Here is a 26,037-nt window from a genome sequence, read left to right as displayed (position 1 = left end):
CAGCCCATTCCTGAACTCTCCCCGGTGCTGCCCCCAGACCACTTAATGCACCTTACCTCCCACCTAGATCCCTCAGCCCACTCCTGCACTCTCCTACCCACCCAGTCCCAGACCCCACACCTGCTCCCCAGGAGCCCCCTCCTGCACACTAAACCCTGAACCCCCCAGTTTTGGTCTCCCCTGTGTCCCCAGGAGAGTTAATCTGGCATGGGGGGAGCCCTGAACCTTATTCTTCCCTTCTCCACCATCCTGCCCTTGGCGCTGGGGAGTGAGGTGTCTCAGGGACTACACCAGTGAGGGTTTTGTGGCGAGGGGGGTGTTGCTTCTCACTTTATTGTGACCCCCAACTGATTCTTCTGTGGATCAGTGATCCTGACCCAAAAAAGCTTCCCCAGCCCTGTTCTAATGTATCAGTGCAGTATAAATAATATGCCCCTTTACGCTGTTGCTTACCCTAAATCAGACTGATTTGTAGAAAATCTACGTGTTCCTCTTTTTCTAACATCTTCACATCTGTCAGTTCATGGACTACATGGCGATGGGGATCATCCCTTTTTCATTGTCTGGAAAAATGCCTATCATGATTTTTGTCAATAATATTGTGGTTGCTGTAACAGCATCACTAGAAGAGAGTTACAAAACATTTTACAATATTCTCTTCTGAATGTCTGTTCATGTGGCACATTGGAAGAGGTATCTCATTTTTAAATATACTGAGATACTGAAAGTATTGCAGATACTTCAGAAATGCCTTTCCCATCTAGTAATTTGTACTCTGCAAAAATGTAGTCACAACAATCTGTCTTTCTAGGTGTATTCTCTCATGATCAAAACCACTTTTATGGGAATATAAATATTTAGAAAGCTTGACCAAGAATCATCTGAGTTAATTGGATTCACAGGTATACAGAAAGTAAATCAGCATAATCAGATGTTGCAAGAACATCCAGAAAATCAAATCCTATGTATAGGAAACGTACATTGAAAATAATACACATAATTTGGGATTATTCCCCATTGATAGTTACAAATAATACAGAAATCCAGAACTCTGTCAAGCATTTTAGCATGGTATTAAGCAGTAAGCGGTTATAACTAACAAATGCAAGTTAAACTCTGTCAAGAAGCCTGCGAGAAATGGTAATGTATTATAAAATACATAGAGATCTTGAAAGCAAAATTCCAGAAATTGAGAAGAGCTCCCGATAAGAAAAACAAGAAGGTGAAGTTGCATGCCGTTAAAAGATATGAAGGTCTTAAGGTGTGGAGTTAGGTGCTGAAATGTAGCATCAATGTAAGCCCTGTGTGCACATTGAAAAATTACCTTGGATTTGTTGCACACTTGTTCCAATTCTTGCATTTTTCATATAAAAACGATTTATACCTTTTTCCAAAGAAAATCCTACATAGAACAAATACCAATAATTAAGAAATCACTGATGTCATGCAATGAAAATTTTGCTCAAGAAAATCCTCTTTATTTTAAGAGGTGAACGCAGTTTTCTCAGGTAAGACCCTAGGACTTCAGAAGCCATTCTTCCTCCTTACATCCAGACTAGAGGAAAAATTGAAGCCATCTCTCAAGTCATTAAAACAGCATTAGCCGTACAGGTTAAGTAGGGTTTGTTAGGATCCTGAACAGTGGGTGTAACTTAATTTCTTTCAAATGGAAATGCAAATACCACCTACATGTCTCTTGTTTCCTCATAGTGGCCTACTTATTAAATCTTTTTACCCTAAGAGTTGGATCAGTGTATTTACTTGTCAGTGATTTCTCACCCCCCACCCCTACTACCCCATCTTTTTAATAGAGATCAGAAGCCAGTAAGGACTTGCCTAAGCAATGAGATCGTGCTGGGTGATCAGGCTTGACCTGCACAGAGTTGCACTATTGTAACTAAAGTTGTGATATTAAACTTTGCATGTGGACACACACGTAGGTTTAAACTGCCTTACGTCTTTTGTTTCCTCTTTTTAAATTAGAAGAATGTTAGCCTATGTAAGTGTCCCCATACAGAGTTGCAGCATTTTCATTTAAGAGGTGATATTCAACCAGTTTTTAGCTAAACTGATATAACTTCTGTATATATACAAGCCCTAATGATTTTAAGAGTGAGTTTAGTTAAACCAGTCTAAACCCCTGTGTGAACGTTATTTCACTTGAAGATACTTACTTGGTTTAGCTTAAACCCGTTTGTAATTGATTTGAATGAAGCAAGGTTGTCTGTTTTAACCGCAGTGCCAGTACAACCTTCTGCATCAGTTCAACTAAACCAGTGTAAAATAACTATTTAAAACAGTGCAGTTGTGTATGTACACCATGCCTGAGGTAATCTACTGTTGAACAGCCATTCATGAAAGCTCACTAGAGAACTTCTAGTGTGCAGCAGCAAGGCCCACAGGGACAGTTAGTGTGTGGCACACTTGAGCTGTGGATTTATACACCAGCTTGCTGCACAGTGCCTAGTTGGGCGAACATGTATTGGGGCAGGTAGCAATGTAGCAGTTCTGGGGTTTGTACAGGTGCAGATGCACAGAATGTTGAGATTTGAGCCCCGTCCTTTCACATCTGCTATTTAGAGCCCCATCCTTGAGCTCCATCTGTGGTATCATCGAGCAGATGTAAAGGGGGACTCTGAGAACCTGTATACCTACTGAACTATAATTAGCATGGCTTAGCAGAATGAGTGAATAAGGAGATCATCATCTCCTAAGAAACATTTATGCTCCCTTTGCATTCCAGCATAGTAGCATATCACAGCCTAATCCCCAACTTTCATGCAAATTTTGAAGTCTAATTGCAAGCAAGCAAAGCACTCAGGCTTAGTTTTACAATGTTATACGTCACTCATACTTGGAGTCAGTTAATCAAAAAATTCCATCTCAGCTGCACATCCTGTGTGTTTTTTTTTTTTTTTTTGTTTTTGTTTTTGTTTTTGTTTTTGTTTTTTTTTGTTTGGTTAGAAAAAAGAGAGTTAACAAGGAAGTGATGGGAAATGACCATTAGTGTGAGCAGGTTTCCTTAGAAAATTCCAGAAGTTTGTGCAAACACTGTTGCAGCTATCCTTATCCTCTGGTATCTTCCCTGATAAAATAATCTGTGTCTGCCTTAGAAAAAGTGTCCCAAACTTAAATGTCCATTTCTGCATTAACTATTCAGGTGCTGTACATTAGACCTTTCAGAGTGTGCTGTGGGAGCGGAATGCCCTAAAAGGGAGTTTGTCTTCATTCTCAATCTGTGCTTGCTTTTCTGTCCTCCTGCACCTGCTTAGCACTTGACAGTTTCTTGGTGTATCAGGGAGGTTTGCAAATGCAGCAGTTCTGGGTTTTGTATGGATACATATGTAGTATTAAGTATGTCATATAGGCAGGCCAATCCAGTCAGATCCTCGTTTGACAGCTTCTAAAGGAAACTGCCATAGCATGTTAGGGAGCATTTTGGAAAGGGAAAAGAGACTCCTTCCAAAGTTATTCTAACCCTCCTTTATCAGGCTTTTTTTGCTCCTGAGCTAACCAGCTTTGCCATCAACATTTGCTATGCATGCGACATAATGTGCAGGATTTTTTGTTTTTACCATTATAGTTTGTTACTTCTAGCATGCACAACCAGGAAATACTTACTACCTCAGAGGCTTTTGTGATTTCTGAACTATTTCTGAAGTGCTTTAAGATCCCTGAGTGGGAAGTAGTATGTAAAACAATCAGAGCAGAATTGAAAATGGCTTTGGGGCGTTAATACTTACACTTCCAGATTTATACCCAGAGAAACACTTTTTCTGGTGTGAAGATAAATACTAAAATAAAGGTTTCCTTCTGCAGCCAGCAAACGTTCGATATCCACAGCAAACCTCAAACAAACAGAAGCTGCCATCAGCAAACGTTTGTCATCGTCTGCAGCACTCCTAAACTCTCCTGATCGGAGTAAGTAGTTGTGCTTTGGGGGGATGTTACTTGGTTTTCTGGGGAGTAGATAATGAGTGTATTGTGCCTCCAACCTATTTGTTAATTCATTTCTCATGTGATCTTAAAGGCATTTTACCCAATTTGTTAACCCAGCGAGCTGTGCGTGTCTTTGACCCAATCCTTGGTTGTGATGACTGTATTAGAGCAGAAGAGTAATAATAAAGATCTCTTCTTATATTTCTAGGATTCAGTTTTATTAAATCCAAATCTTGGTGATTGATTTATGGATTAACCATTTCATGCTAAATGCTGCCTTAAATCACACTTAATTTTAGAGTATGCTAAACATATTTTTAAATGCACAGAAGACAACTATTTTCATGCATTAAATAGCTTTCAATCTTTTGGTTGCATACTCACTAGGAAACCTACTGGCTTTCTGTAACAGAAACTCTTACAGGGCAACTTGCTCCAGTGTTTTGGGGAAATCCTGTTATATTAAGTGGCTTGAGATAAATAGTGTATCTTAGCATCCTAGAAATGTGAAGCTCAAAGTCATCAAGTCAGTTCTTTTCTGTGTATCAGGACCAAGTAAATCTTTTAAAAAAAAAAAAAAAATACACATCTCATAGAACTGGAAGGGTCCTTGGAGTTGGGGGGGGTCATCGAGCCCAGTCCCCTGCCCTTTTGACAGGACCAGGCACCATCCCATTTTTTATCCGTTTGCCTCAGATCCCTAAGTGGCCCTCTCAAGGATTGAGCTCACAACTGTGGCTGTAGCAGGCTAATGCCGAAACCACTGAGCCATCTCTCCCTTCTAAGCTATCTGACAGGTGTTCGGCAAGCTTTCAGAGCAGGTTAGAGAATGACAGCGACTCTACGGTCTCTCTTGGAAGCCTGTTCCAGAGCTTAACTACTCTAATAGTTGGGAAGTTGCAACTGAACCCCATTACTACTTGTTCTTCCTTCGGGGACTTGGAGAACAATTGATCACCATCCTCTTTATCATAACATATTGGATGGCTATGAGAAAGTTGCTCCTTTGTTGTCTTTTTTCAAAACTAAACAGGCCCAGTTTTTTTAGTCTTTCCTCATAGGTCAGGTTTTTTAACCGTTTTATCATCTATGTTGCTCTCCTTCAATTTGTCCATGTTTTCTAAACTGAGGTGTCCAGAATTGAGCACAGTACTCCAGCTGGGGACTCACCAGTGTTGAGAAGAGCAGGACAATTACCTGCTGGGTCACACATACAACACTCCCATTAATATTCTTGGAATTCTACTTGCCTGTTTTGCAGCTGCATCACATTAATGACTCATACTGAGTTTGTGGTCCACCAGAACCCCCAGATCCTTTTCAGCAGCACTACCACCTAAACAGTTATTCCCTAATCTGTAGTTGTGCATTTGACTTTTTCCTTCCCAAATGAAGGACCACAGCTGTAGGAGGGCATAATTATAGCAAATCACTCAGGTTATAACTTCCAGAGAGGTACCGTGTCCGAGGGATGCTTGCACAGTGTGGTTCCTGGATTCTACAGAGACATCAGCCAAAGGAAGGCCTTTTGGATAAATAGGCTTGGGCTTAAAATGATTCAAGGCCTTTGTTCAGGTTGTGGATCTAAGGTGGATGAACTTGTAACCACAGGGAAATTTCAGTTATCAGTTTTGAAGGACTAACCCAGGGATGGGCAGTAATTTTTGATGAGAGGGTCACTCCAAGAATTTGGTAAGTGGCCAAGTGCCATGCTCTTCCATGATGTTAGTGGAGGAGGTGTGGGGTCTGTGAAGGAGGTTGGGTGCAGAAGGGAGCTCAGGGTATGTGAGTGGGCTCCAGGAGTGGGTTGTGGGGTCTGTGAAGGAGGTTGGGTAAGGAAGGGGGTTGTCACTTGGGGCAGGGTATTGGGGTGCAGGGTCTGGGAGGGGATATGGGTGTATGAGAGCATTCTGACCTGGAGGAGGCATGTTAGGAAGGCAGGCAGGCGCTGGGAAGGGGGTTATGACCAGGGGCGGGGTACAGAAGGGGAATGTAGGGGTTTGGGTTGAGACCTGGGGCAGAGGATTGGGAAATGGGGTGTGAGAGTTGGAGGTACCAGAGGGTTTGGGTTGTGATCTGGGATAGGGAATGGGGTGGGGTTGTTACCTGGGCTGGGGGTGCAGAGATTTGGTTTGTGACCTCAGGCAGGGAGTTTGGGGTATGGAAGGGAGTGGGTATGAGCTGCAGGATCTGTCCAGGAGGCACATACCTTAGGCAACCTGCAGGCCGCATACAGCCCTTCAGGGTTTCACCTATGGCCCATGCACCCCCTCTCTAGTCTTGGTTGCCCATTGCTGCCTTAGGAAAACAAAGAAATGATGATTGAACCTGTGTAGTCCGTAACACTCTCATCTGGCAACATGGATAATCCAGCATGATTTTAGTTAGCTGGGCAACCACTTATCGTGGGCGTGGCCAAGTTTCCCCTGGTCCCATGAAGTTTGTTTACAGCCACCAGTCCTGCCTCTCAGTGTTGTATGCTGTTATTTAGCTGTAATTTTACCCGTAAGTGTCTTCTAAGAGCCCAGCAAGCAGTGAAAGTGTTGGTAATGTGCTAGACAATATTGACCTCCCATGGTCCAGCAAATTCTCTCATCTGGCACCCGTCAGGTCTGTAGGGTGCCGGACAAGAATGGTTCAACCTGCCCAAGGTTTCAAGTTCCTCCCACCACTAGATCCCAGCTACCAAAATATAATAACCACTTTGCATGCTGGGATGTACTTTCAAAATGGTACTGTCTGTTTAATAATACAGTTCAGATTAGCCTTGTTTTATGTCTTTATGAGCACTGTTTATGTGGAACTTCTGTTTTAAGTATGCTTAAATGTTTATATTCCTGATAATATTGGCTGAATAAGATATTTTATACTCTCTAACTGCCCTTATTTAAAAACAAGTTAAACACATTTTTCTTCAGTTCATCTGGACCCTTATCACATACTACTTCATTCAGTCTTGATGGATTCATGTCTCTCTCTTTTTAAAACAACAACTTCTTGTACAGATTGTCATTTTAAGGAATCAGAATAGTTATTTGTTCTCTCAAATTATTTGAGGGTATGCTTTCTATTTCTTGACACAAGGTGGTTCTGTGTGGTTCATAAATCAATTCAGTTTGATTACGCTGCTGTGGCTTATGCTGTACATAAAATCAAGGGGTAAGTGGTTAAAAGAACACTTTCAATTTCTACATAAAATGTAATCACATAATCTGCGCTTTCACTTACAGGTACCACAAAGAGAAGTGCTTCCTTAAACAGATTGAGTAACAAAATTTCTCTGCAGTCTGAGCAGCCACCACCAAAAGGTTCCCAGGTGGAACATAAAGGTGCAGGAAACAGATGTTTTTTTAAATAGGAAATGGAATATCTTTAAATAATTTAAATTCTAATTAAAACTGAAATGTCCAAACGTTGTTTGGAAATATGGTCACCCTAGTTCAGAATGAAAGTATCTCCCCAGGCCAAATATGGGACATGGGGAAAATGATGCTGTCCTGGCCAAAATGGGATGGATGGCCACCCTACCTGGGAATCAGGCAGTGGCTGCCCTATGGGGGTGCCACCTTGCTGGGAGAGGGGTGGGGGAGGCAGCTGCAGTTTGCAGCTGGCCCATGACTTGGGGCACTGGGAACTAGGCTGCCACCCTGCGGGTGAAGCTCCTGGCTCCCCGCCCCAGATGGGGGAAGTCAGGCAGCAGCTGCGATGCTTCGTGGGTCTCGCTCCTCCGCAGCCAGGGAAAGTTGGGCAGCAGCCAAGCCACTGCACAGGTCCAGCTCCAGCTCTCCCTCAGTCGGGGGAAGTTGGGCATCTAGTAAAAAAGTGGAGTACGGGGCAATTAGCCCCTTTGGCAAAATCAGGACGCCAGGATGGCACCTGAAATGTGGGGCTGCCCCCTCCAAAACAGGACTGATGGTCACCTACTCTGAACAGCATGGGCTATTGTGTATATAATGTGAACATTTGGACTCTATCACTACACATGTACTAGCGATAGCAAACATGCAGAATTCTGCTGTTTTTATATGCAAGTACTTTCTGCAAAGCTGTACATTGGGAGGGTGAGAAGTAAACAAATACGTACAACTTGTGTGGCCACAGTATTGCATAAAGATTATTGATTCTGGTTTATAGGTATTCTTGGCAAAATATAATTTTTTAAAGAAGGGGTGGGCGATTCATAAAATCAATTTATGAAAATCTCTTATTAAAAATAATAATCCTTTGCACTTGGTCTCTAGGGGGAACAGAAAAGAAGAGGAGCACGTCTTTGAATAGAATGAGTAATAAACCTCATTCTTCTGTTGAACTAGAGAAAGCAAATAAAGAAGAAAGACCAGGTGGTTAGCTATTTATAAAACTAAATCCTAATCTTGCTGTTTAAAGCAATGCACAGTAAAATTGGATAGGATTATGTTACTTTGAGTTGTTTCTTCTGTTTCCTGTACATCTGGAAACTTAATGAGAATTCTAGTTACTTAGTGGTAAAGATTAAACTCTTCGAATTTCTCGCCTCTGGTAAACTCCTTTCAGGGTTTTTGGTAATTTTACTTCACTATGCTAGAAGTAGGTGAGCAAAACAATTATAAATGTCAAAGAACTAAAGCTTGGAAAAAGAAATCATTTCACTTTAACCATTAATATTTTTTTCCTGTGTCTTACTCCCTTTTGTCTTTAAAAGTTCTGTTGTTTTTTCAGTTTACAAGCAACTGCTCTCTTCCTGCTGCTGGACTAAGTTTAGTGCCCTCCAAGCTAGGAGTGAAATCAGTTCTCGTCTGTATCGCTGCTTGTCTTTACGCCCATCTTTAAAGTACATGACACCTCCTTATTAAGAACTGCATTCTAATAACTATTTTCTACATGAAGCTAATGGATGCCAGCTGTTTTAACAATCTCCCTTTCAATTAACACACTTCAAATTTTCCTTCTTAGCAGCTCTTGCCTTGATAAGAAACTACAATAGAATGCTTGGAACCTTTTTTCATACTGAGTTGACAGTGGTTACTATATATGTGAGCTTTGGTGCGCAATTAGACTTAACTAACAACTGTTGGCCATTATTTGCAGGGTTTTTCCCCTCTGGTTTGTAGCACTCATCTGTTGTAATATCCTCTGGTGCTTCCTAACTTCCAAAGAAGAGAACCTCTGCAAAAGCTGAACCCAAAGCTTTCCATAGTTTGATTTATTTCAGCACTCCATCTGTGTTTTATATTTCTCTACATATCATTCTCTGCATGTAATAAGTCAAGGACAACAAATTCAGCCATACCTGATTGCAATATTTAATCTCTCTATACTACTATTATGAATTTCCTAACCCATTGCTTTAATATTTTCTACTGAAAAATGTTAAGATTTACAATAGCCCTCCCACAGCTCCTTTTCTGTTTGATGCTTATTTTCTTCACTGTATGACTTCATGTTGAATCCTTTTTGATTTGTTCCCATCATTCAGCTCGTCGCTCCCAGATCAGTCCTCTGGAGAGTAACGTAATCAGCCGCCTCCTCGCCCCCACACAGGCCTCCTTAGCTAGGAGTAAAAGTGCTGCTACATTATCGGCTGATGGACAAGATCCCTCAGGTAACAGGGGTACAGTAAAAGCCTGAAACTGATAGCAGTAGTTGACATGAAAATTGCTACCTGTATTACCCACTTCAGCACAACTCAAACATTTAGTCACCAAATCACTATGTGTGATACTTCATGCCTAACATTTACTTTGATAAAATAATAGGATAGTACTTGTTTTTAAATTGCAATACCAATGCATTCATTCTGCAGAAAACAGTACACAGGTTGAACCTCTCTAGTCCAGCACTCTCTAGTCCAGCTATATCTGTAATCAGGCATGATTTTAATTAGCTAGATGGCCACTTGTCATGGGTATGGCCAAATTTCTTGCAGTCCCATGAAGTTTGTTTACAGCCTTCAGCCCTGGCTCTCAGCATTCTGTGCTGTTATTTAGCTGTAATATTTACCCCTGAATGTCTTCTAAGAACCCAGTAAGCCGTGGAAGTGTTGGTAATGCTACTAGACAATATTGACCATCCGTAGTCTGGCAAATTCCCTCGTCCGGCACCAGTCCAGGCCTGAGGGTGCTGGGCTTGAGAGGTTTAGGAGAAGGAACTGGAAACATTTCAAAGGAGGCCTCAGAGACTAGTAAGCATGGAGGCACAGATTGACTTCCTTATTTGAGGGAGGACAAATCTTTCAGCAGAAAAAGTTACTAGAACAAGAAGAGTAGATTACCCCTGACTTTTACTGAATCCATGGAAGTACTATAGTCTAAGTAAGGTATACCCAGATCCAACCTAAAGTTCATTCCTCTGTTCTCTTTTTTAATCTTTCAACTCACCATCAACGTTGTTTTGCTTTTTTTCTTTCAAATGCATTCCTCCATCTTTATTTTTAATGTAACTTAAGCCATTAACAGTCCTCCATCTTAGTGACAGCTTATACACTGACCTGACTGTAATCAATCCTTGCTTTTGCTGAGTCAAAATTCACGATCATGTTATTGCATAGTTATTTGTGTCCCATTTTATTTTGCTGTAAAATGTTTTACTTTGCTTCATGTAAGGGAAATGTCTTTTGTACTAACAGCCAAGATGTGGCTCTAACCCAGTGTTATTTATACAAAGGTTCAAAACTTGTGCTTTAGCTGTTGGAAAGCTTTATGGTACTTTCAATAGCATTAACGCTGCATTTCAATAATATTTTCATTGCTCTGTTCTAGCTTAAATTCTTGCTCACAAGTGTGCAGGCCTTTGTACTAGAAATTTGTAGATATTAAAATGAAATGTTTTATCCATAAGAGTACAGTGATTAGGAGCTAGCATCTGTCATTTTAGCTTTTGTACCTGTAGATATTCTAAAATCTTAATTTGTTAGCTTTAATTTATTTGCAAATATCTCAATTTAGATTAATGTATCTACTTCAGACGTGACTTGTATATTCTGTATGTACTCCTGTGTTTAGTGAAGGATCCAACATAGTAGTGATATTTTCTCATCACATCTTACTATATGTGAAGAGGTTGACAGTTTTGGAAGTGGTAAATTACAGTTGACTATTAATCCATCAGCATACTTAGTTTCTTCATACAATTTAATTTTGGTTTGTTAATGTGGAGAAAGTGTGCATGTGGGGAGGAGGGAAGTTGAAATATGCAATATCATGATATCGCAGCTGATGTAATAAAGACATGCATAAAGTAAGCTTAGCTGTTTTTTTATGAGAAATCATTCCCTGTGGTTTGAATGAAAGAAAATATTTTCTAATAGCGGCATTATCGGCCCATATCTGAGATGTGCTTTTTTGCCCTGCATGAGGAATTGTCTGTCAGAGTTTTGTTAGTCTAGAAGCAATCAGGTCGAGATGCAGTTTGAATAAACTGGAACCTGCATTTTGGTACAGAAAGCTTTTGATGTAGACTGTTTGGAAAAGCACTTTATTTTTTTTAATCTACACTCAACTCTTGCTTTTGGAATGGTTTCATCCTTGGTGCTGTGGCTTCCAAACTACTAAGTGTGTGGTGATGGTGTATTGTGTCCATGACCTGTTGCAATGTGCACTGCTGGTGGTGTTTTCTCTATATGAGTTCTAACACGCACAATCTTTCTTTTCTCTCTTTTTTCCCTGTTCTGATGCTGTGCACTTGGTTCTCTGTTTTGTCTTGTCAAATTCCTAACTTTATAGAATCTCACCTCTGTCCTCGTTCAGCTTCAGCCAGTTCCATCAGTTCTCCAATCCAGACCGCTAAAGTGCCTGTGCGCAGCCGTAGCATCGACAGATTGAAGACCACTTTATCTTCATCTGACACCAGGTCTCCAGAATCTGCACAGGTATGTTGAAAAGTTGCTTTTGCAAAAGGCTTTGATTTTCTTTTTTTGGACAGGTCAGGCTTGGGGTATGTATAGCAGTTTGCAATCCTAGTCAGCAGCGCTGCTTATTAAATCCATAATAGCTACATGTTAGTTAAATCACTTTATTTTGCAATGTAAATAAGTGGAAAATATCTCAAAATACTATTGTAATGGCATTGGTGTTTCTTTTTAAAGTTTTAATTATCTTGATTACTAATTACACAAATGATTCCAAGTGGAAGAGTTGGTACTCGCATTTATGTGAGTTAAGTGCAAATGAAAATCTCTCCTCCACCTCGGTCCTTTGTGCGCATGTGCACACATGCTCCTGTCCCCGCTCACCCCCATTTCAAACACCACAGCCAGGTCCGCTCACCCCCTGTGCACGGCTCCGGCTCAAAACACCCACAGCCACCATCACTCTCTCTCGCCACCTCACCCCCCTGTTTCAAACCCCCCACCAGCTCACCACTCTCACTCATGGTTTCAGTTCAATCCCCCCACCCTGGTTCAAGCCCCCTGGCTCACCACCCCAACACACAGCCCCGGTTCAAACCGCCCACCAGCTCACCACCCCTATTCATGGCTCCAGTTCAGCCCCTGCCCCGGTTCAAACCACCCGAGCACAGCTCCAGCTGAGCACCCCCATGTACATCTATCGCTCACCACCCCTCTGCCCACCTCCCACAGCCCCAGCCCACCACCAAGCTTAACCCTCCCCAACCCGCGACTTAGCTTTTAAAAGGAGCTCCAGGTGCTCCTGCTGTTTCTCCGGTGGTGTGTTCTGCCGGGGGGAAAAAAGGTCGCGTCCCTACTTATGTGAAATGTGAGTTATGTGAGGGTGCATGGGAACACAACCTTGGCGTAAATCAAGGCACTACTGTACACTAGAGTCATTTCTCTTTTTGAAAGAGAGAACTTTATTTTGGAGTGTCTCCAAACCAAAATTTCAAGCGCACCCAAATTTGTGGGTGTTTAAAGACAGACCTAAATCAGCCTGGATCTAGATCGTGCGTTTATCTTTACAATCTACTTACCCAAAACATCTGATTCAAACATGCTGAGACATTGGAGTGTTTGAAAACCAGATGGGGAATTTTGTGAACTGAGCCCTTCTTTGATTTCGGTGCATGCTATTGGTCATAAATCCTAAAGCCTCTTAAATAGAACATCGCTACAGCAGTGTTCAAGAAGACATAGGAACCTTCAAGGGTATCTCAGTGCGACTAGTGACTATTGTGGTGCCAGCCTTTCTGCATTTCTCCAATGTCTTAAATATTTTTTAGAAGTTGTACATTACCACTATTTATGTATCTGATCAGAGATCAGAGACAGAAAAGCAGTCCCCAGGTCCTGCTGGGAGGCGCCCTCCGTCACCATCCGTGACAGCTCGTAGAAGATCTCCGTCCCCAGCTAATCTGGCAAAACGTCCTTCATCTCCCTCTACAGCTAGGTATGTTTAAATCTGTGTTCATCCTAAACCATGTTTTAAATAAAATGAACACTACTGGCTGTTCCACAGGGTGTGTGTCCTGATATTACCCAGCATGAGTGCAGAAGATGCATATTGTTACTATGTGTATAAAATCAGTTACATACTTCAGGCTTTCATGAATCCTTGGTAAGTGTTCCTTTCTCTGCAGACAAAATCAAAAGGCCCGTCCACCTTCACCTAGTGTATTGAAACAAAGGCCAGCCTCCCCAACTACAGTCTGTAAACCAGCACCTATTCAACGCCTGCCTCTCACACCAAATGTTATAAATATTACCAAAAAGAAACCTGACGTGGAGTGCAAGCCAAAGGACAAGTGTGAAGAAGAAACAGGACAAGAACATAGCAGTTCTCCAATCTCTGAGAAGGAAACCACTGCGATTGCCACAAAAACCAAAGAAGGTAGGCACCGCAACGTGATCCACTTGTCTGGGATACCTCATCAGAAGTCTTTCCCAGACGCTGGTTGAGATTGCAGAGAGCATTCTTCCTAGTTGGAGGGGTAGAGGATGTGCTCATTTGGCACAATGAATGGGATCAGGAGATTCAATTCCAAGCTGGGAGCAGTTAGTCTCCTTCATTCTCCTGTGTGTGGTAGTGTTGCCCATTGTCTCTTGATGCTGATGAGGTTTCCCAGCACTTCTCTGCGGAGAAGGTCATTGTCCACACACAATAAAGCCTATTTTGAATTAGAGCCCCTGAAAGCCCTCATTCCCGTGGTCTAATCTAAAATACTATGTCTACACAGCAGCTTTATTTCGAAATAAGCTATTCTGGAAATTTCAAAATAGCCCCTGCTCCTGGCCTACATGCCGAAATAGGCACTATTCCTCCTGAAATAACTTTGGTAGACATACCCTGTGTGTGTTTGTGTTGGGAGGGTATCTATACATAAAAATTGAGTCTGGCTGTGCCCTTAAGCCCTATAATATATCTTTGGATATTACAAAAAAGAGCAGTTAGAGCTGCTTTGAGCTCCATGTAAAGTGAGAAGGTAACAAGGTCACTATGTGTAGATATGACTTGAGATATTAGAGCATTGTCCTCTGGTTGATGCTTACTGATCTTACAAAAGCATGGCTGCTAACATTAGAAAAGCATTACTGATTTTGGAAAATCTAGATTTACTTTTTTTTTAATTAGTACTTTTTTGTTCCAGAATATCTCTGTGCTATTTGTTTATAAAGGACAATTATAAGCGCATTATTCATATAGTAATATTTCTCTGGATTTTTTAAAAAAGTGCTAATAAAATAGTCTTTGAAGAGGACATGCTTATTTTAGTTTTTGGAATTACCCTTGTCATTTTTACGATTATTACAACCTTACTTGTAGCAGAGGTTCATGTAATATTTTGAAATAACTGCTTGTGAGGTGTGGCTTCAAGAACCAGGAAGTAGATCCAGGAGGTGAAGGTGGGGTGGGGGGGCACAGTAGAGAGCTTGAGGAAAAGAAATGCGGAGGAGATGCCAGGAAGATACCCTGGAATAAAGGTTTTGTTTGCATTTAAACCTGAGTAGTCTTCAAATTATTTGAAAACAAAAGTGCACTTTCAGTAATTATACCGTCTGAAAACAGCCAAAGAGGTTGTGAAATGTGTTAATGTATAAATATACATGATGAATATATAAATTATACATTACAAATCTGCAGTATGAATAAGGTACCGTGCTCCTGCTGTTGGTTTTTTTTAGTTTAGGGCTTTCTCCCGGCCTCACTGTGTATTGAACAGAGGGATCTGAATATTTGTTAATGATGGTAGGGCAGATGGATAAAGCAGTGTCACTCACCTCTCCTATCACGGTGGTGAAGGTATGTTTTCAAATGGAGAAGATATAACAAGCACGTTCTTTCAAATTACAGAAACCAGTAGCAAAACTATTCTGGGAACCACAACAGCTGAAGAAGCTGCTAAAATCTTAGCAGAGAAAAGACGCCTTGCCCGGGAACAAAGAGAGCGTGAAGACCAGGAAAGAATTCAGAGAGAAGAGTTGGAAAGGTAACTTTTTAAATACTGGAAAACAGTAGTTTCTGATTGCCCTGTAAACCTGGCTGGCCTGTATTTTAGCAACATGTGTAAATCTATAGAGAGGCAGGTTCATAGAGTAGTGTATAATGTCAGAGTTTGCTGGAAATCCATCTCTTGTGAATGTAAGAAGGCTGACAGAGGTGCCACATGATAGATGGTAAATAATGTACTTGCAATGCATTAATTGTCCATGAAGGATGGATTACCTTTCTTTCCTCCAGATCACAGTTGAAACAGACACTTGTGGGATGCTAGTTTGTAAAGTGTTACGTTTGCAGCTTTTTGTTTATCTGTTCTATAGCTAACCAGTGGCTACCACTTAACCAGAAGTTAATACCAGGGTTGTTGATAGCAGCATTTAACCAGGAACCAATTCCTGTCCTGTTGACCTTAAGTAAACGGAACTCAGATATTGGCAGCTCCTAAGTCCTTCATGGAGAGCTTCTTTCTGGAAGAAAGGCCCCCGGCTGCCAGCAAGGAAACACTGGGCAGGTCTTCCCTGCCTGCAGCCTTGAAAACCTGCCTGCAGCTGGATCTTAGGTCATCCCAACATTGCCTGCTGCAGCCTCACAAACCTGTGTACAGCACTGGACTGCAGAGGCTGCTGCATCTCCACCCAACAGAAGAGTTCTGCTGGAGTAGCCATATTAATTGCTGAGGGTGTTAAGCAGGAGGACTTCAGCAGGACAATGGGAGGTGGCTGCAGCCTGGATGCCAGGGCTTTTCATGGAGAGTGGGGGGCACTGGAAGCTCATGGAGTTGCACAGTACCACTCCCTGCTACTGCCTTGCCCATGGCTTCCCTTCCCCGTGTAAAGCCTTGGCATTTGGGCTGCAACTGCCCTCACGTCTGCTGCCCTGCTCGCAGTCAGGTGGCAAGACATGTCCCAGTATTTCCTCTCTGGCAGCAGCCCCACAAACCTGCATTCAGCTTATGGGCATTTTCCAGATGACGGTAACCTCTTCATTGCCAGCAACAAGTTAAATCCAACGTGGTACAGTGCTTCTTGAACTATGTTCCATGAACAACTTACATGCCACAAACATCTGATGCTGCTTTGATATCCTACACTGATGCTGGATATTTTCTGCTGTTAAAAACCAGATACAATGTTACTACTAATTGCTGTGATACCCGATTCAATTATTTCGTTTTGTTTTGGCTGTATATGTTGCTGTTTGGGTTTCTTTTTGGTCTGACTACAACTTTTTAATATTATTGTTAGGTTCTTAAGTGATCTCAAAGTTTATGAAGCACTGCTGTAGCAGACTTTGGTCTGCAGAACTGAGTTGGGTATGTGTACACTGCAGGTGGGAGTGTGCCTCCAAGCCCAGGTAGACAGGTGGTCTGGCTGCACTCAAATTAGTGCAGTAAAAATAGCAGTGTGGATGTTGTGGCACTGCTAGCTGCACAAGTACAAGCCCAGCTCATCCCCAGGTCCAAGGTTGTATGATTTGTCCCATGGCAATGTGTCTGCTGCTATGTTAGCATGTCCCAGCATCATTCACAAGGTTTAAATGCGCACTCTTGCAATTAAATTACACCTCGTCAGTAATCCACTTCTTGGCAACACTAGGAGCAAAGAAGAAGAAATGGTCAAGAAAATGATAGAAGATAAAGCACAAAAGGAGGAGGAGCTCCACAAATTGGCGGAAGCAAAAAGACTTGAGGATGAAGAGCTGCAAAGACAAGCTGAAGAGGAGAGAGTTCGCAAAGAACAGGAGGAGCGGGAAAAACTAGCAGAGCTTCAGCAACAGGTTTATTTGCTGCATACAGAATACAACTCTGTTCCTTGAAAAGGCTGTCAAGTCATTCTTTTTTAGATCTTGGGTTAGTTCATGTTGAAAAATGCCCACTCAAAGAGGAATGAGGAGTCCTGTGGCACCTTAAAGAACAACAGATTTTTATTTGGCATGAGCTTTTGTGGCCAATCTATGCATCTGACAAAGGCTTGGTCTGCACTAGACCTTACAATCAACTGCAGATATGGAATTCTAGCTATGGCACTTGCACAGCTAGAATCGACATATCTGCAGTCAACTGGAACGTCTGTCCTCAAGGAGGAAGGTCGACAGGAACATTTCTCCTCTCGACCTTCCTTACTCCTCAGGAGAGCAAGATTAGAGGGAGTTGACTCTGGACCCCAGAGAGATCAATTTTGCACGTCTTTAAGCAGACATGCAAAATCGAACTCGGGGAAATCGACCCATCAACCTGGTAAGTGTAGACGTACCCAAAGAGGTTTTTACTCATGGAAGCTTATGCCCAGGGTTCTGTACAACTTATCCATTGTTTTTGCAGGTACAGACTAAGGCCTGGTCTATACTAGTCATTAAAATCGATCGCAGAGTCACAATTCTAGCTATGGCAATTGTGGCTAGAATCAGTTTATCTACAATTGACTTACATGGCTGTTCTCACAGAGGTAGGTTGACAGGAGAAACTCTCCTGTCAACCTCCCTTACTCCACACAATATTGAGGAGTACAGGGGTCGACTGCTGACCCCAAGTGGTTCGATTTCACGGGTCCCTACCAGGCATGCAAAATCAAACCACGGAAGATCGACCCTGACTGCGTAATGTAACAAGCATCTGGGCAAGAAGCAGATATTTCATAACCATTTTAGTCATGTGCTGTGCATTGGTGGTGGTAAGATGCAAGGAACTCTGTAAAAGCCAAAATCCAGTAGAGCTTCACAATCTTATTGTGGCCACTTTCGGAGCTTCCTATTAAAAGATCAGAGGAGTGTGGGCATGTGGTATAATTTAACAGCTCTGTAAAAATGTTAGCTAAGAGACTGAAGACATCTTTGAAAATTCTTGACGTATGTACAGGATATCTCTGGTGGCACGTGACCAGGATTCAGTACAAATTTGTTCTGCTGTTAGGCAAGCTAATGAGCCAGGGCAAGGTGCTGATTTGCAGTGTCAGGAATGCTGACCCATAGCGCTCCCTCCCCTTCTCCTCCATACTAGAACTGATGAGACTTAAAAATGCCAAATATCACCTTTCACGGCTAATTTAATACCTATATAACATGAGAAAGTATCCTCCTAGGCTACATCTACATGGGCAGCCTCTGTCGAAGGAGAAATCTTGGCAGTACCTCTGACAGATTGCATCCATGCATAAAAGTGGCTCGGAAGAGCAAGCCACTCTGTCGACAGAGAGCAGCCAGACTGCCCTTCCATCTGTCGACAGAACGGCTGACCAGAAGCTTTGCAAACAGGGCTGCCTGGGGAACCGGAAGCCCTCTCTGTCAACAGAAGTGTCTACACAGGCACTCTGTGACAAAACACTGTTGACAGAGGCTCTATACCTGATCCGGGAGAGGTATAACACTGCCGGCTGAACAGCTGAGTTTTGTTGAGTAAACTCTCGACAGAGCGCTGCAACAGTAGACACTAGGCAAGTTTTATCAACAAAAACCTAGTTTTGGCACCCCAGGCTGCCCGTGTAGACATAGCCCTAGTGACTGACAGGAATTACATTTTTCGTGCTATGTGGGACTTGGTCCATGTCTGAAGAATTTCTAACAACTTTATGTATCTGTGGTATATTGTCTTTATATAAACTTTTCATTCTCAATCTCTGTCATACTTAACTGTTCTGAACCATTGTTATAAAAATAAGCTAGTATCAAGAATCCTTTTAACTCCATGTCAAGAATTGCAATCATAGTGGAAAAAATAGTTCCTCTTATAATCAGAGCACTATGGTGTTCTTCAGTGCTAGCTATCTTAAATACAAACATCAGACTGTAAATGTCTTCAAATAATTTTTGCTTTATTTGCCATTTAACTGCTTTCCTCATGGTTTCCAAAGTATCTTCCTTACCTGGGCCTTCACTCTAGTGCAGGTTAAGCCTGAACTATTGAAATAAATCTGGGGCAGCTGAAGAAATTGGATAATTTAAATATATTTTCTGTGAATTTAAAAGAATCACTTGGCAAATCTGGTAATCCAGATTTTTGTTGGATTAGATAAGTATTTACTATACAGCACACTAAGTGCTTTAGTGGTGCTAGGAACCATTTATCTCACCTACAAAATAGCTCATGATGAAATAGCTCTCTTGACACTTTGAGGTTGAATTATGTGTGTGGATGACATTTTCTGCCTCAATTTTAGAGAGAGGAAGCAGAAGCAAAAGCCCAAGAAGAAGCTGAAAGACAACGGCAGGAGCGAGAGCGAATTATACAGCAAAATATGCAGGAGAGACTTGAAAGGAAAAAGGTGCATAGTTCTTACTTTCCAGCCTTAAATGAGCCAACAGTGTATCGAGGTGCTAATCTAGTGTTTAAAGCAGTTTTGTGAATAAAGTTAAGTAAACAGTCTGTGTTGGGAACAGTCACCTGAATAAATCAAAGAGCATTTGCAAGTGCATATTTTGGTTTCTAATCTGAAAAATGAACTTTTAAAATGCTAAGTAGAATAATGAATTTTTAAACCCTTCAAATGCAGACATTGATAAAGTGCCAGATTATGAAAGTTCAGCCTTTTCAGTGTCATGACTAATTCACTTTCATTTGCTTTAACAGAGAATTGAAGAAATAATGAAAAGAACTCGGAAGTCAGAACAGAATGAAGCCAAGGTACATGTTAATTTGTGATGCTGTAGAGCTTCAAGGAGTTCTCACATTTCACTTTCAAAATCTTTTCCGTTAAATGCTTCACTTTCGGAAGAATAGCTTGCATCTTTATGTTCTGTTCCACTGAAATGAAATGGCACTGATCCTGTGCAATGACCAATAGTAACAGTGTACTCAGAGCAATCATTAAATGCTCCTGAACATCTCTGCAGCATGAAACTGGATGTACATCTTTTAAAATATACTGAATTATGGCCTGTGTGGTGATGGTATGTAGATGGTTCACCATAAATACTGTGTTGCTTACAACAGTTTAAACAAGCAGTAATATAGATTTCTGTTACAGAATGAAGAGAAATCTGCTACAGAGGCTGAGGAGGAGGAGGATGTTGAGGAGGAGGAAGAGATGAGCCTTGAAAAATCACATCAGCCAGGTAAGCAATATTTGGTTAAATGGGTCCAAAAGAGTTAAAATCGCTTAAACTCTAAAGCGGGGCAGTCATTTGCTCCAGGGGGATCTAGACTCCCTAATGCACAAAGGATTTGGTTGTCAGAGGGTAAGGGAAACAGGCCTTACTCCATTTTCAGCAGTTGTCAATATTAGCTGGATGTTAATTCTCATAATGACGTGTGCTGATTTTGAGAACACCATTTCCATGAATGTGGTGTGATTTAAAATAACAATAGATTATTTATTTCATAGTGCAGAAGACAGGCAAAATTGTCAACAAAAATGTATGATTTGAGAATGACTATACTATAGTAACAATGTTTGAGTCATTGTAGCATTTCAGTTATTTTTCCATATCAGTATAGCCAGTTTCTCATTAGAGAGGTTCATATCATAAGACTGTATGTTCAAGACGTTCTAGCTAAGAGAGAGAGCAGGTAGGCATTTATTTGTGTGGTGTTTATTTGGAATAGCTACCCTAATATATTGCAGCTCTCTTTTTCTTTCAGAAAAGATTAATGGTATTGATCTGTCTCAAGAAATGAAGCTGCAGACGGAATGTAGTTCTGAGTTTGCGTGTGGTTTGACTTCTAAAGAATCTTCAGTGTATGATGCGTCAAACATGGAGGCGGATGACGTACTGACAAATGGAGATGAGCAAGACATTTATCAGAGGAAGAATAATGAGGCATCATTGCATGTTACGCAGCTGAAGGGTTACAGGTGAGCTGTGTTGGTGTCCTAATCATAATTTACACAGTACATCCTTAAATATACTTCATGTAGCGATTTGTGTGTAGTACTCACAAAAAATTTAGTTTTAGACTGTCTGTCTGGTTTTATTGTCGTCATCATCCAAAACCAGCTGCTTTACTCTAGGCCATGGGTGAGCAGCTGCGAATGGTGCATGGGCTGCAGGAATGGCCCTCCTTCACCTCAGTGGGCCGTAGCAGGCCATGTCCCACTGGGGTTCTACCTGTGACACCCCTCTCTGCCCCCTCTCCTCCCTCATGTGCCTCTCCTCATGTGCTCCTTCCTCTCCCCAGCGCTTTTGGAGGAGCTGTGACTCGCCTGATTCATGCTCCACGCTCTGGGAGGGGGAAGCGTGGGAACATGTATTTGGCAATTTGCATCTCCTGCAAAAGTGCTGGAAGGGTGGGTGTTCATTAGTTCCTTACCGAGGTGGGGCAGATGTGGAGCTCCACAGGTTGCGCACGACTTCTCTAGGCAAAACTTGAAGTTAGTGCTTAAAAAGTGAGAGATGCCACTGTAAGTATAAAAATCAATGTAATATTTAATTATTGTTCATATGTGTATAATTACACATTGTTGTATGTTGCGCCTGATTGTGATCCCTCTCAACCTATGTGAGTTTGGGGTGATGCTAGTGAGGTCAGTGGAGATACCCCCATTGTTATCAGATTTCAGGTGAGGTAAATGGACTAGGAGATGTTGCCATGCAAAGAGAAACATGCTTACGTTGCTTTTAAACAAAGGCAACAATTTGAACAGGGCCCCCCCCCCCCCGATTTCTCTGAAGTTGGATGTCAGTTTTGTTACTAATTAATCCAATGAGAAAAGGGACTGTAGCTACAGGATTCTCAGAGACACTTCCAGTTCACCTGAAATAATGCTAAAAACTAATACTAAAATTCCCACCAGTAATGTTTAAACAATACATTTGTTTCATCTTTTTTTTTTTTTTTTGAGAGAGAGAGAATTTCCAGGCCTTCCTATTCTTGCCATATGTGTCTAGTGATGAAATACAAAGTAAAAGTGTTTCATGACTTAAGTTTAAGAATGAATTGAACCTGCTGGTTTGAATATTAACATTTTCACAGAATAGCCTGAGACTCAGTACATGCATGTTGATCAAAAATTAATCTGAAAACACAGCAGAAGCACACTTTATTAAAGCTGGGACCTGGTTTTTGTGTTTTTTTTTTTTTTTTTTTTTTTTTTTTTTTTTATACCACCATTTTGGAACTGTGCACTTATCTTATGGTTACTGGTGTAGAAATGACTGAGTGGATATTGATGTAGTTGTTCCTTCTGATCTAACTCTATAACAATCACGTGGCAGGTAAGGCAGTTTACCTTGAAGAATATTCATGAGGGCAAGTACAAGTGTTTCTAATTGGCCAATCTGCTTTTTTTATCCATAAGTAAAAGTAAGATGTCCAGCATTTCTAATAAATATTCCTTCTCCAGTCCTTCAGCAAAAGAAATGGTTATCCAGAACTCAGAAATATTGCACGTTAACGAAGCTGATCATACAATTGCACTTATACAGAATCTCAATGGAAAATCTAATGCATGGACTTTTGAAGAAATTATTGATCTTGGAGTGCATTCCAAGTCAACCAGACTGAGTTCAGACAGCATCACTGCTGACGACTGTAATCAAAACTTGAATGATGTTGCTACAATTCCCTCGAGTCCTAAGTTAGCATTTGAGGATGATGGCACAGTGAATTCCTTGACCAAAACTATAGAGACCACATCAGGTAATGTCTGCTGACTTCCTGTCTACCGCCTACTCATGCTAAAGTAATGTTACTTTGTTAAATATTTGTATTTTTGTGCTTTTCTTTGGGCGGAGGTGTCTCATTTTCTAAACCAGCTGTGGGCTCTTACTATTGTGCTTACTTCCATTTTTGTCAGAGGAGCAACTAGCTGATGATTTTTGAAGGGATATAATTATTATAGCAAGTTAACACACCTGGTGAATGCTCTTTCTAAAGTACAGCTCAGTCACTGTGTCTGTCTCTAGATTACAGCGATTTGTCAAGAAGTTTTTGTCAGGAGATATTTTCCAACAAAACTTGTATCAACAGATAGCAAGCAGTCCGCTCTGTCATCAGAGAGCGTCTGGACTGCCAAGCTGCTCTACCTGGAAAAGCAGCCAACCGGAAGCATAGCAGACAGGGCTGCCCAGTGTCCCAGAATGCCAGTTTGTTGACATAGGGCCCCCGGAATGTCCAGACCAGCTCTCTGTCAACAGAGGCGCTATTCTTCATGGGGAACACGACAGGAGTGTCGTCAAAAGTGCTGTGTTCCTTCAATTTACTGTTGATGGAATGCCTTGGGAATCTGGATGCCTCCCTGGGTTTTGTCGTCAAAACCCTGTAGTGGAGATGCAGCCTATGAATCTGCAGACTAAAACTTTTCTATTACATTTTTTTGGTCTTAGATCTCTTAAATGGTTAAACAGAAGATGAGTGTATTTTGTTAGAGAAACCGTAAGTTCTAGGCTTGGTTTTGGGCCTTGTCCAGCTAGATATATTTTTGAGGTAATGTGAAATAGCAGATGCATATATAGTTCTACAATCCAATATATTTACATACTTATATCAGAAAAAAATGCTAGGTTTGATTACATACATCCAAGTACACACTAACCAGCTGTTATCTGGAAACAAAAACCACAGTTTTTGCTAGTTGATGAAACAGGTAAGATGCAGATCTGCCAGTGGTTAGGTTAGATGTGGCCCGACACCGATTGCAGATGTACCTGGTGTTTTGTATACAGTTCATATTGCACAGCATGAGAACATTAACTACCTTTTCTTTGCTCCTTGGACAGAACTGTGAACACTAGAGTGCTGGAAATAACCTGATTGCACTTCAGTAATCCAGTGTTTTATCAAGTTCCGAAGGCCTTGTTTTGAGAAGCTGCTTGTTAACCTTTACCTGTCTTCAAGCTTGCAAAGAAGACCAGCAGGGAAGGGATAATAAACTTCTGAATTTGCACCTTGAAAACTTTCAGGGAGACTTCCTTGCTGCTGTTCCTCTTTCGTTTGTTTTGCAGACTGTGTGTGACAAGCTTTCTTTGTTAAATATATCACTTGTTCTCCTTTTACAAAATCTCCACTAGCCTGTCTCTGGCTTTTTGTCTTTTCATGTTCATGTGATGTGCGTGCAGTCCCTGTATGCAACTGGAAATGTACCAGCTGGCCACTGACAAATATTTTTGCATATTTATGAAGAGGCAGTTTGCAAATTTAAAATAAAAAATTATGCATTCCATGCATACTAAAACTAAATCCCACTTCTGTTAATTTCCTGTAGCATCGCTGTACAGTTGTTGATATTAACAGGCTATTTAAGAGAAACTAAATTGGTCAGTTATCTCTTTGATCCAACACTGAGTTAAGAAACTGTTTTGGATTATTTGTAATACAAAAATATTGGTAGTCAAAATGCAGTATTGTATAACCCTTTATGTTTTAATGTTACTGGAATGTCCTAAAATTTTACAATATATGTGAGTATGTATGCGCTAATATTCTGCGAAAAGGTGAAGTACCTAAACATGTTTGTTATAGTGCAGTTTAACATTTGTCTTGCTTTTTAAAATGTTTCGTTGGAATTACATATTTATCTACACTCATGTAAGTATTATGTTGTGTACATAACAGTATTAAGCCATCCAAGTCATGGGTTTTGTTCATGTTAATTATTCTACATGTCTCTGTGCTAGCTTCATAACAATGACGGCAAATAGTGTATGCATTCCCTTGCCTATAAGCTGCATTAAGTAATTTAATCTACAATTACTTGCTTTTTACAGCATGAACAGATTAACTATCTTTTGCAAATGACTGCTACAAAAAGTGTAAATGCAGTCCTTTTTTTATGCCTCTGCAAGAGAGACTGGATTAGTGATTTCCTTAAAAATTTGCCTTTTTTTTTTTTTCAAACCCTGCTTAAATCCTTTAGCTGACATTTCAGTAACAATGACCTGAATGGCAGCTGAGTTTTCAGTGTTTAAATGCAAATATTCTTGCTGAAGCTAAATGTGCTCCTTACTTGACACCACAGTTAAAACAGGAAACCCTCTTTGTTCCTACTTTCTCAATCCTTTGCTATTCCAGAGATAGAACTATTTTAGACTTAGAGCAGTGCCTTAGGTTAAAAAGAAAAATGTATTTTTGTATAATAGCTGTTTCTGGCAGAGACAATCATTCTAACAAACAAGATGCTGTTTTTTTTTTCTGTGCGGATGTTATTTGTTGAATGCTCTGTTACAGCTGTATGTAAATATGTGTGCACAGTTAAATAAATTTGCAGTTGAACAATGCATTGGGTTTTGAAATGCTGAACATTAGGTTACTAGGGTTCTCAGAACTTTCCCCCACTGGTTTGCCTGGAGATGCAGTCAGCTGTTGATGGAAACGACGTTTCTGCTATACAGTAGACTCCATAAACTAACTGCTGCTTTTGAAATAAAATCTGATGTGGCTAGACTCTTAATTGTATTGTGGTCGTCCAAGGGCCCCTGTTATCCGAGGTGCTGTATAAGCACATGTACAAAACTGTTAATGTTTTGAGAAGGGGAAAAAAAAAGTTCACAAACCAGTGACTTACATTCTGATTTTCATTTTTCCAACACTTTATACTCAGTACAGGAAAGCAGTGACTGCTGGGAATGTTACTGGACTATGCATCTTGCTTTTCCAAAGGGTCGTTTCAAGTGGATTTAGGTGCTGTGATATGATATACGCACAGTGGTGCAAGTAGCCTTGTGTGCTTGATTTTATTTTTTTTTTAATTGCATCAGAGCCACAGTCTTCACTACAGTTATACTCACTGATCTTAAATACCCCTCTAAGCCTGACAACTTTTTAGTATATTTATTTGTAGCTGGTATCCACTCCATAAGG

The 26,037-nt window shown here is 41.0% G+C and overlaps 1 protein-coding gene across 7 annotated transcripts in view; it reads left to right on the top strand.

Moving 5' to 3' along the window:
- Positions 1-25,454, top strand: part of MAP7D3 (MAP7 domain containing 3) — a 51,701-nt gene extending 26,247 nt beyond the window's left edge. Inside the window, exons 7-21 of one of the 7 annotated variants that reach the window (XM_075007754.1) lie at positions 3,820-3,921; positions 7,170-7,268; positions 8,181-8,279; positions 9,395-9,520; positions 11,664-11,785; positions 13,129-13,259; positions 13,450-13,700; positions 15,162-15,297; positions 16,904-17,084; positions 19,460-19,564; positions 19,870-19,923; positions 20,267-20,354; positions 20,881-21,094; positions 22,583-22,878; positions 23,958-25,454. In XM_075007754.1, the coding sequence (XP_074863855.1) occupies positions 3,820-3,921; positions 7,170-7,268; positions 8,181-8,279; positions 9,395-9,520; positions 11,664-11,785; positions 13,129-13,259; positions 13,450-13,700; positions 15,162-15,297; positions 16,904-17,084; positions 19,460-19,564; positions 19,870-19,923; positions 20,267-20,354; positions 20,881-21,094; positions 22,583-22,878; positions 23,958-23,965 (2,012 nt within the window). In that variant the 3' untranslated portion in view covers positions 23,966-25,454. Of the gene's footprint in view, positions 1-3,819; positions 3,922-7,169; positions 7,269-8,180; positions 8,280-9,394; positions 9,521-11,639; positions 11,786-13,128; positions 13,260-13,449; positions 13,701-15,161; positions 15,298-16,903; positions 17,085-19,459; positions 19,565-19,869; positions 19,924-20,266; positions 20,355-20,880; positions 21,095-22,582; positions 22,879-23,957 lie in introns of all 7 variants that reach the window. The other 6 variants (XM_075007753.1, XM_075007756.1, XM_075007755.1 and 3 more) reach the window with 6 other exon arrangements.
- The last annotated feature ends 583 nt before the right edge of the window (positions 25,455-26,037 follow it).

This window comes from Carettochelys insculpta, chromosome 13, assembly GCF_033958435.1.
Source record: "Carettochelys insculpta isolate YL-2023 chromosome 13, ASM3395843v1, whole genome shotgun sequence".
Lineage (NCBI taxonomy): Eukaryota > Metazoa > Chordata > Testudines > Carettochelyidae > Carettochelys > Carettochelys insculpta.
This window is presented reverse-complemented; position numbering and strand designations above follow the sequence as displayed.